The sequence below is a fragment of the Cryptomeria japonica genome, chromosome 5, assembly GCF_030272615.1.
Source record: "Cryptomeria japonica chromosome 5, Sugi_1.0, whole genome shotgun sequence".
NCBI classification, from domain to species: Eukaryota; Viridiplantae; Streptophyta; class Pinopsida; order Cupressales; family Cupressaceae; genus Cryptomeria; species Cryptomeria japonica.
Window position 1 is genome coordinate 353,442,139 of NC_081409.1, and position 12,682 is coordinate 353,454,820.

General features: G+C 36.2%; 1 protein-coding gene across 1 annotated transcript; it reads left to right on the plus strand.

Moving 5' to 3' along the window:
- Window positions 1–7,949: 7,949 nt before the first annotated feature.
- Window positions 7,950–8,402, plus strand: LOC131875928 (uncharacterized). The gene has a single exon (XM_059220664.1). The coding sequence runs from the start codon at window positions 7,950–7,952 to the stop codon at window positions 8,400–8,402; it is 453 nt and encodes a 150-aa protein (XP_059076647.1).
- The last annotated feature ends 4,280 nt before the right edge of the window (window positions 8,403–12,682 follow it).

Here is a 12,682-nt window from a genome sequence, read left to right on the forward strand (position 1 = left end):
TAATCATAACCAAGGTAAGCCTGCAAGCATGTTCATAAAAGAGAAGGGTACAAAGGAGCACAAAAATGGAGGGGCACCAAAGATGACATTGACTCGGCAAACTCCAGTCACACCACAAGTGGATACTCCCAAAATATCAGCACCACCTGTCAACTCATTTGACGTCACCAATGCACTATCACAAATAAAAATCTTTGTACCACTTTCTGAAATGATGTGAATAGAAGAATACAAGAGTAGTGCGTTGTCATGGATCTCATGTGTACCCGCTAGTTTAAATGGAACCAAAAAGAAAGATAAACTAGTGGACATGGAGAAAAGAAACCAACCTACTCCTGAGATATATTTGGGAGCTACACATCCTGGTGATCCATCCCAGGTGGACCCTTTCTACTTAACAATATTAATTAACAATAAATTGATAAGGAATTATATGATCGACTCTGGAGTAGTTATAAATGCAATGCCTATGGGAGTCATGAGAGAACTTAGGTTGGAAGTGGATGATCACTATGGAAAATGTTATGCCATGGACAACCAATCGGTTCCAGTAGTAGGGATCATGAAATATGTGGAGGTAAATATAGCATCATGTAATGCCCGCCGAAATACCCTAAAGAAACTAACCAATAATATACAAATGGAGATAAAAAAAATTCTTAATTAACCATATAATAACAACTAATACAATATATAACATCTCCATCTATTTACATTCATTAACCAATTAACCAATATGAACATACATCATTGTTCATTTTATCGAATAACGCAAGCGGAAATAACACAACATCAATAACCTTTCTCTAGGGTACTTTAACACCATTACTTAATTAATTTCCACCATAACATACTACACACACGATAGGTATATTTCACCTTCATTAATGCATCATATTCTAATTCTTTAACCATGAGATATGCAACCTATAACATTACTTATTCCTCATGATATACATAATTTCCTTCCTACCAATGCATCTATGTGAATCATTCCTATTTACTAGATCCAATTAGCATCTTCTAACATATTCACTTATTAATCTACAAATATTCCTCCTTCAAGATTATTTAACATTCTAACTATCCTCTAAGCATTTCATGAAATAATACAACTAATCCATAATGCAATTCTATTCTATTCCAACTATATTCCACTTTACTTCCATGATTCATAAAATCACATCTCTGCAATAGTATAAATACAATATGCCTAAATTCCAATTTCCAACTACAATTCATCTTACAAATATAAGTACATTAAATACATCATGAGCATATCTCTTTTTGCTAAAAGATTCCATCTATAATATACAAAAGAATGTTACATTACATGCATTCTATCTTATCCATCACATAAATCTGCTACAAGGTACATCCATAGTTTATCATGAAGAAGAATCCACATCCACGGAAGAAAAATCCAAGAGAACATCCCAATGGCTAAAAAGAACCAACCACCCGACCATGTGGAACCAAAGGTACCACCCCTCGTGCTAGGAGATGACACAAAGTCCCAACACATACTCTAAAACTAAGCTGGCACCTATAACTAAAGAGACTAACCACACAAGGACACTCAAGCAAGAACTCACACATACAACAAGAATGAACTCCCAGAGGCATAAAACTCATCAAAACATAAATGCATCCAACAAGCATAATCATAAATCATAAAGGGGAAACACATGTAGGAGTGGAGTGTCATCACATGCCATCCTCATAACATAATAACATAATAACACAAGGCACTAGCCTGATGGACATGTGTAGCCATCTCAACCTATGAGAGACTAAGGGAGATTAGCTTACCGTCTTCATGACCTTCTCATGCTTATCCTAAAACATCCTCCCTAGGAATAAGTCATGAAGCACAAATCAATTTATTATCTTATTAATTAATCTAACTACCCAACCCATCATTTATTAGGTTATCACTTATTTACAAATCACGAAAAACTCCAATGTGCCCTGGTGGTCTAGACTTCATGCATCCTTACAAGGAACCTCATGCAAGCCTATCTCCCGTGACCCTGATCATCACAAGGAAGCCCACTTCTCCTAACATAGCCCAACAATAAATCACAAGAGGCTCTACCAACATAATTACATGAAAATAATACACAATGCATCCAACAACTTATACACATTCTCTTACATGTAAACAAGGCTACAACAACATCAATATAACAAAATGAGCCTCTTGGCTAGCAATAAACAAAGGCATATCAAGCCATCAAATGCTGCCATCAAATAAAGAATAACATCACAGCAAGGCCTATTCACTTGCTGGTCCAAAACAGCATAGAAAACATCTTAATCATCCATGGCCTATCCACATGGAAGAGAGTCTAAAATGCTCACAATGCATAGAAGAAAAAATATACTCAAACTATAAAAATGCATCAAAACTGGTCAAACCCAAAATTGGAAAATACTAACAGACCTCAAGTAAATCCTCTAGTACAAAATCATTTCGGGAAAATACTTCAAAACTGACCAAAACTAGGAAAATACAAAACACAGTCAGGTTAGCACTTTTGCCCTGCAAGACAACGCTTATGTTACACAGAACAACACAAATGCAACATAGGATAGCACTTTTGCATTCCAAAATCGTGCATATGCATTCTGAAATAGTGCTTATGTTTCCAGATTCACGCTTATGTTGCGCAGAGTAGCGCAAATGCAATACAGGATAGCGCTTCTGCAGAAACAATGCTTTTGCACAAAACCTATGGAAAACTCAGACAACTTTTGGGTAAAATAATAAAATACAGACTTAACAAAAGAGCTTGAAAAACATATGAAAAGAAATGCCCAGAAACAAGGAATTCTTGGGTATAAACACAATAAAATAACTCAGCCTATAAACCAAGATTTACATCAAGTAACTTCAAAACCATTTCTCACAGAGCCGTGAAATGCCATACACAGGAAACCAAAAATATATATTCCAACAACTATACAAAACCCAAATAATATAAAGTTTAGCCCCATATATTTCCTTTCAGCAATAATAAACAATAGAATAAGATATTATTTCAACCCAATACCCAAAACAATGCGGACACAATGCATACACAGAGAAGCCATTGAAAAAAAAAAATACAAAGTGAATAACTCCAACTTGCAACTTGAAGTAATGGAAATGAAGCTGAAGAAGAGCTCCCACAAGCCAAACCAAATCCAATCCAAACTCTAGCCAAAACCAAGAGAGAAGAAATCCAAAGCCAAGAAAGGAGCTTGCTGAAATTTTTTCCAGAGAAGAGCAAAAACCAACTCGAAAAACTTCACGGGAAAGAAAATAAAAAGCAACAATAATCCAAAACCCTAGCCTCAATTTCGGCCAATCTAAATATTCCATTTTGGAGTATATTTTACCAACCCACCATATAATAGAATTTATTCACCCATTTTGAATTCGACCAATGAGAGTGAAGGGTAGGTAAGGTAAATGAAATATTCTTATCCAGCTAAGTGGGAATGTTTTATTTATTTATTTTATTTAATGTGTTCATACACCCCACTTAGGAATAAAAGTCAAACTATTAAATAAATATAAGCTGAAATTAAATCATCCAAAAGGAGATTAAAATCAAATAAACCAAAAGCTAATGAAATAAATTAAAGAACCAAATAAATATAAGATATCAAATAAATATTAAACCATAGAAAGTGAAATTAATAAATAAATAATCGAATACCATTAAAGATTAAATCACAAATATTAAATAAATATTAAACAACAATAAGGCTCATCAATTATTAAATAATCATAAAATCAATAAACATTAATTATCAAATAAATATAAATACCAAATAATTAAATATTCAAAACTTATAAATTAAATACACTAAAATGAACATTACCAAATATATAACTACACATCAAGAGCCACATAATTACTCTAACATAATAAAGTAAATCAGCCGACATAAACTAAACTCACAATACCAAAAGACCAAGCTTACTAACTGACATGGTGAATTATGCCAAGACACTGACTACTCACGGTGAACAACTTAGACCTAGAGTATGTGAGGGGAAACTCATGCCATCTCTGAACCACATAAGTCATTGGAACTAAGATACGCTCAGACCTGTGAAGCCAGGTGGAGTCGATGTCTAGTACCTGCAAAATCCTGCAACCACAAAATGACAATACCACATATACATATACATATATATAGAACAAGCAAGTGATAGAGAATCGCGATGACACATCCCGCTCGCAACGAGTGATGTGGAATCGTCTCTATCACAAAGACAGTCAAACAATAGTCAAACACATCTCATAAACATATCATCATATGTAATCATGAAGTAGGGTTAGCGTAATCATAATCATCATCAAAACCATGATAAATCTAATCTATCAATAATCCATCACATAGTGAGCATACAAAATCCATCAAGTACATGTATCATCAAATCACATGATCAATCATGATAGTACCAACACCCATATAGATAATCAAAATAGCATATGTCCAATAGTGTCTAACATAAATCATAAGTCACTAAAGCACATGAGTAATCATCATCCAAATCATCAAAATATAGTCTAGATAAGTCTATCAAGCATAATATAAAAGTCAACTCCAGTCAAAATAAGTCAAATCAAGGGTGGACACTACACATCATGTCCACCTACAAGACATACATCACATTCATAGATGTGCCCCCACACTATGGGATGTTGTTGTCAAGACAATGGACAGGGCTTGTGGCAGGAAGTATCAGCTGGATTTGTCATATGTCATGGTGCCTGTGAATGGGAAACAAATAAGGATTAAGAGGAAACCAAGGTCACCACACATCATCAAATGCTTAGAGAATCAGCCTATGATAATTTTTTGTGATACTGAAGTGGGAAATTTTACTATACAAATAACAAAGTCGAAGTTGCAGAATAATGATCCAATCATAGACCATGCTATGAAACACCATGCAGGCGTATGGAAAATGCTTTTTGATGGAGCAAGTAGTAAGGATAGAAATGGAGCATGAGTGATTTTTATTTCTCCTGAAGGCAAAAAATTTAGGTATTCATTCTTATTATCTTTTAAGTGCACAAATAACATTGCAAAATATGAAGCTCTTTCGATAGGACTAAATATGGCACTAAAAAATGGGATAAAGATATCGGTTGTCTTTGGAGATTCTGAATTAATTGTATCACAAGTGAGGTCCAAATATGCATCAAAAAATAAAAGATTGAAACAATATAGGAATGCGGTGTGGTACTACTTGGAAATTTTTTATGCTTTCTCAATAAATTGGGTAGACAGATCTAAGAACATGATTGCAGATTTTCTTGCCAATATAGCCCTAAGAAAGGATGATGTTACTATGACAAATATTTCTGAAATTGAAATAAAGACCAGACCCTATGTTCCTAATAATATATATAGCTGGCAAGTATTTGAGGATGATGAAGACTTAGCCAAATTCTTGCAATGCATAGACAAATACGAGGCTCAAGGGATAGATTTTAACGCATTTGTGGAAAAAATTGATGGGAAAGATATGGTATTTGGAAGAGAGGTAGTGCAACTCAAGAGAAATAAAATTCTGAAAGGATTAGTTGCCCTAGAAAAAGTCTTTGATGGAAATGATGCACCAATTAAAACTACAATAGTTCAGAATGATAGTCTAGACGAAGTAAATTTGGGAACAGAACATGCCCCCCAAAAAGTATACATTGGGAAGAAAATAACTCCCAAAGTTAGAAACATATTAATAGCTTTATTGAGGAAATACCGCCATGTATTTTCTTGGTCATATGAGGATCTGAAAGCTTATAGGGAAGACCTTTTTCAACATGAAATTCCACTCAAACCTGATGCCAAGCCATTTAGACAGAAGCAACGGCCTATTAATCTAACCTTGGAGCAAAAATGCAAGAGGAGCTCGTGAAGCTAAGGGATGGTGGAATAATAAAACCAATTATACCTCCTCTTGGGTCTCTAACCTAGTACCGATGAGAAATAAAAATGGAGACATTAGGTTGTGCGTAGATTTCAGGAACCTAAACATGTCCTCCCTTGAGGACAATTACCCCTTGCCAAACATGAATGCTTTGTTACAACAAGTTACAGGATGTGAGCTATTATCTATGATGGATGGTTTTTTCTGGGTACAGCCTAGTCAAAGTTAAAGAATCTAAACAATACAAGATAGCCTTTACAACACCATGGGGTACATATGTCTATGTAAGAATGCCTTTTGGACTAACAAATGCAGGAGCTACTTTTCAGTGAGCCATGGATGTGGCATTTGCAGACATTATTAATATCATCACGGTAGTATACCAAGATGATCTCATTGCATACTCAAAAAAGTAGGAAGACCTTTGTTTGCACCTTGAGAAGATATTCTTCAAAGCATTGGAGTATGGGATATCCTTGAATCCCAAAAAATGTCAGTTTTCAATCACCGAGGGTAAACTCTTAGGGCATATTGTGTCGAAAGAAGGGGTAAGAATAGATCTTGATCGAGTAGCGGCTCCAATCCCAAAAATAGTGAAGGCTATCCAGTCATTTTTTGGGCATGTTAACTTTATTTGGAGGTTCATTTCAAACTTTGTAGAAATTGTAAAGACAATATAAAAAATGTTGAAGAAGGGAGCAAAAATGGATTGGACATCAGAAGCAATAGATGAATTTGTAGAAATCAAGAGGGCCATCAAGGAAGCTCATGTGCTGAAATCACCTAATTTCAGTAAGTTGTTTCAAATATTTTGTTTTTCCTCTTTTAACACAATAGTTTTTGTCATGCTACAGAAAAATGAGGAGGGGCACGAACAACCCATAGCATTTTTTAGCAAGTCCCTCCAAGATGTTGAGTTGCAATATGACATCATTGAAAAGCAAGAATATGCATTGGTGAAAGTTGTTAAAAACTTCAGACCATACTTGGTAGGTGCAAAGATAATAGCATATGTTCTGAATGCAGTAGTAAAAGACATCTTCAAGCAATCAGAAGTAACTAGTAGAAGGTGCAGGTGGATAAACCAAATTCAGAATTTCAACATTGATATTCAAATTATAAAACTAGTGTGAGGAAAGGGACTTGCTACGCTAATGGCTGAGTCTAATTTGGAGCCAGCACTAGTGAATAATGTGGAGCCAAAGGATGAGATTATGATTATTGAAAGGATACTATGGTATACAAACATAGTGCACTACCTAAAATGATGACATGTCCAGTTGGTATGACAGAAAATCAAAAAACAACATTGAAGTTGTAGGCTGCTAAATATGTAATACTAGATGGTGACCTATACTGGAAGAATAGAGATAGTTTATTACTATTGTGCTTAGATGAGGGGCAAGCTAAAAGAGTCTTAGAAGAGATGCATTTTGGTGTTTGTGGGGGACATTTCTCTGCCAGAACCATGACACACAAAATACTCAGGTCTGGATATTACTGGCCTCACATTTTTAATGATGCATATGACTATGTAAGGAGATGTGAACCCTGCCAAAGGTTTTCAAAAAAATTAAAGTATTCAAGAGCTTTACCCCTCATATAGGTACCTACATAATAACCTTTTGTACAATGGGGTATTGATTTCATAAGAGAAATATCAAACAAGTTGAGTGGTGGACACAGTTGGATTCTAGTGGCTACTGATTACTTCACAAAATGGGTGGAAGCAAACCCAACTAGACAAGATACAAGCAAAGTGGTGATTAAATTCATGGAAGAATACATAATAACTAGATTTGGGATGCCTGCAAGAATCATTGTGGATAATGGGATGTGCTTCCAATCAGAGGAATTCACCTCATTCTATGGGAGTTATGGCATAAATGTGTTATATTCATCATCATACCATCCCCAAGCAAATGGGCAGGTTGAGTCAAGCAACAAGAATATTTTGAAAATAATTAAAAAGATGTTGGGACAAAATAAGAGATCGTGGGATTCTAAGTTGAGGATGGCACTTTGGGCAGATAGGATTACAGTAAAAAAAGCTACATGCAAATCTCCATTTGAACTGGTTTATGGAACTCAAGCCAAAATGCCTATAAATAATTTATTACCTGTATACAAGTTCATGACAAAGGAAGGTCTAGATTTACCTAAGCCTATGAATGCAAGAATGGAACATCTTGCAGAATTGGATGAAATTAGAAATGAAGCACAGGAATGCAACCTCAAGATGCAGCAGAAGGTGAAATACTTGCATGATAAAAGGGCTACAGAAAGAAATTTTCAAGAAGGAGAATTGGTGCTCATGTGGAATGCTAGAGCTCAAGACAAAGGAAAGCATGGGAAATTTGAATCATTATGGATTGGACCTTATGTTATCATGGGTAAAAATGGGGAAGATTCATATTTTTTACATAATATGGATGGAGAACATATGAAACTACTAGCACATGGATAGTTCCTGAAGAGATTCTTCTCTTAAATCATCTTCCATGTGCAGTAGTTTAGGTTATATCCCTATGTATTATAACATTCCCCCCTTGTCTTTCTTTATTATCATTTTTTTTAGTCTGCACCCCAGAGAATTTTGAATCCTTGCCATACCCACAAGGGCTATGCATCCCCAGATAGAGCAACTATTGGAACCCTAAATTTTCATAGCAATACCCCTGACATGATCACCAAGATTTTGTATTTAAAGTGGTAAAAGGTTGAATCTATAGAAGTTTTCTTTTACCTAACATAGAATCCCATATATTGTCTCCATTGGCCCTAATGATATATGAAAAATTCATGATAGACCTAAGAAAGATCAGTAAAATAACCTTCGCCAATCAACATTTCATATATACATCAAAATAGCTATTCCGATCTAATAAATCAATGTTGGATACTTATATCAGGATAGCTAACCCGATCCAATAAATCAGTATTGAACATGGACATTGGGATAGCAATGTTGAACATGAAGTCTTGACTATTTATCGGAATATCCATCAAAGGCAGGCAAATGGTATTTTGCAATATCGATAGAGTAAACTATCCTGACATGCATATTTCAGGATACATCATGCTGATATAAGTCTTATCGAAATAAAATATGGGATCGAGGTAAGTTCAAAAGGCTATCCAGATGGTGTAAGTTAAAATACAAGTAGATGCATTATGCAGGTCCATCAAAATATCCAATGAAGTTGGAATAGCATGTCAACAAGATTTTGATTACTAAAACTATCCTGATGATGGATAAACAGAATGATATCGAGGGAACAATCCCGATTATGCACTTATGACCGAGGAATTGATGTCGGTAAAATGTATGGTGATAAAGGAAAATGAAGATGATACCCATATCGGCATAACTAATGAGATTGAGATAATGGATTATAAATAATCTGATAGTACAACCTATTCTAAAAAAGCATACATGAAGTGACATCGGAATAGCTACTCTGATAACACACTCTCGACTAAATACCTCTATCGGAATAACTTATAATGAAAGGCAGAATCAAAGGTTAATATCTTCATCGAGATAACTTGTGAAGTCGGACATACAGTTTTTTTGTATGTCGATAGTTAAAACAATCTCGATGAGCACCACCCAAGAAGCATTTGACATAGGAAACCCGAAGACCAAAATCACACTAGTAACAACTCATTGGTATCATTTACTGAAATAACATGAAAGAAAGACAGTTACCCGCAATGACTCTAAACTGTTAGAAAGGAACCAAACTAAGAGAGACATGACCAATGAAGTGAAGGGGTGTAAACCTAGTATAGAATATTTATATGTAAAAAATTAAAAGAAAATATTAGATTTAGATGTAAAGCGGAAAAATTGAACCCTAGTTGTTCTCCCCTCCCCAACTCCAAGGAGAGAGAAGGGAGGTCACTAGGGTTGATGGTTTTCACTTAGGAGAGACTTTACATTCAAAAGAGGGGCTGAAACCCACAAGATCCAATCCCACACAATGCAGGATTGGATTCTAAATGAGTTTCAAGGGTTAAGACATCAAGGATACCCTCTTTTGTAAAGAATATAGATAGAATGATTGAACTAGGAATGTATGTAGAAGCAAGAAAGATTCACTTATAAACAGAGATAGGGATACGGGATGAAACTGCAGACCTGGAATTAGCAGTAAAATGTCGAGACGATGTTGTTCTGCAAATTTGAGTGAAAGTTGACGAGACGATGGCGCCCGGCATGCACACGGTCCTCCGAAAAATCCGCGAAACGAAGGTGGATCTGTTCGTCTCTGCACAAGGATTCCAGATCTTCAATTACAGCCGCGTACCTGCAACCTACACACAGAAAAGAGAGGATGATTGGGGGGTTAGGGATTAGGGGTTTGCCTTTAGGTCAAACCCCGGTTTTGGAATTAACCAAGAAATGAGAATGTTGTAAATGTAAATGTTTGTAATGTAAACAAGTACTGATACCTTGTTGTAAGAATGTTTGTATTCTTACATGCGAAGGTGTAATTATGTTGTATGTTGTATGTTGTAAGTGATCTCCTCTTCAATGGTTGAATCCTTGTCTTGAATGCAACACTTAGCCTTGAATGGAGACTTAGAATGCTCAATTGCTTGAAGGAATGCTTGAATGTTTGTATGTTTGAATATCGCTTTCGCGCCTTGCTCTTGCTTCTTTCCTTCCTCCTTTTTTTCTAGGAGAGGAAAAGTAGTTTATATACTTGTCAATTAGGGTTGAGAGACTGATTTTTCTGACCTTAGGCTAACCTAGAAACATTATTTTCCAATTTGCAAACTTCAAGACCCGATGCCCAAAAGGAGACCGGGCCCAAAATAGGGCCAGGGACCAGGGCGTTGGGCGCCATGGTCCTAGGGGACCAGGGCGCTGGGCGCCCTAGTCTTGAAGGACCAGGGCGCTGAGCGCCATGGTCCCACCTCCCGGGACAGTAGGGTGCAAGGAGGGATCATGCCAAGGTGCAGAAAAATGCAGTTTTTGATGTCACAAGCAGGTTTCGGGGTCTCCATTCAGGTTCAACGTTGCGCCGCCATCGTGAAGACCCAAATGCAGTCGAAATTGCAAGTGTCGCAATTTTAGGACGCTACATTAGATAATATCGAATTTTTGTAATGTAACATATCAGATACTGTTTATGATGAAAATGGATACAATAATAACAAATATTGAAAGGCTAAATGAATTCAACCACCAAACCCTAGCCTAACAATCAACAAAGATCCACCATAACATATGAAGATTACCTAAGACAATGCAAATCAAATGAAATCACAAAGATTATACCATCACATGTCCAATAGGGTTTTGATCTCCATTCTTCCTATCTCCATTGATCTTGCTTGATATATTTGCTCTCAGATTTTATATGCACAAGAGCTCAACAAAGAACGGAATGTGGTTGCAAGTAGGATCGTAGTGTAGTCAATTGATCAAGTAGTTAGGGTTTGATAATGAAGAAAGCATCTTCTTAAATAGAAGACACAATATGAAATGGAGGGATTAGATTGAGAGGTGTAAAAGGAGGTCGGCTAGGATTAGAGGGTAGGTATAAGAAATAATAAAATAATGAAAGGGGTAGGTAGTGTATGAATTAAGAGATGAATGACATGTGTCATGTGTAGAAAAGGTTAATGAATTAATTAAATAAATAAAGATTTATTTAATTAATAGTAGAAGTGGGATAATTAAATAAATTAAATATTTATTTAATTTAGGAAGAGGATAATTTAAATAAATAAATGTATTTATTTAAATGAGAAATAAGGCTAGAAGAGGATAAATGAATTAATTAAATAAATAAAGATTTATTTAATTAATAGAAGAATTAAGCTTAGATAATTAAATAAATAAAATGTTTATTTAATTAGACTGGACAATTTTGGGTGTCTACATTTTGCCCCTCTTTGAGACAATGCGGCTTGTCACGTTGTTTCAAAGAAGATAAGATGAACTGATACAGAGTTGCCCCAGGATGGGAATAATATGCCCCCTCGAGAGATTGGATGAAAATGTCTGAAAAGATTGTAGACAATCTCTCGATAAGAAAGAAAGGCTAGAATGGAATGGTCGGATAAAGTGACAAAGTCACAGGATGAAGAAGACTGACTCGGGAAAAGAAGGCGAGGGCTAGGGTAGGCTATAAGATAGACCACGGGCAAAAGACATCCTCATTGTCATCTACACCTTCACGAGATCACAGTGCAGAGCGAGAAAAAGAGCAGCAGCAGTCAGCAGCGATGGCTTTGGTTCACAGATTCGACCGCGTTCGCCGATTCCAGAGGCCAGCAGAGGCAGGAGAGCCGGTAAGTACCACCAAACCTCCTCGTACTTTGACGCATTTTAATTTTGTCATTAATGCATGGTAGGTTAGCAATAAATGCGCTTAGGAATAGGGCACAAAAAAAAAGCAAAAACATGCAACCGCGTCTGTGTCAGTGCCAAGCGCGTCTATGTCCGCCAGGCGCGTCTGTGTTGGTGCTAGGCGCGTTTGCGTCTGGAACCGCGTTTGTGCTTGATGCGGGCGCGTTTATGTCTTGTAGGGGCGTTTATGTTCCAAAGTCGCGTCTGTGAATGATTTAGGCACGTTTATGTCAAACAAGTGCATCTGTGTTGTACAGGCGCGTCTATGCAGTCTTCAGGCGCGTTTGTGAGTTTAAAGTGCGTTTATGTTTGAAAATGCATGGTTTTGGTCTTCTAGGTCAAATCGACAGTTCTGTGATGAACATACGCTGCCGATTGGA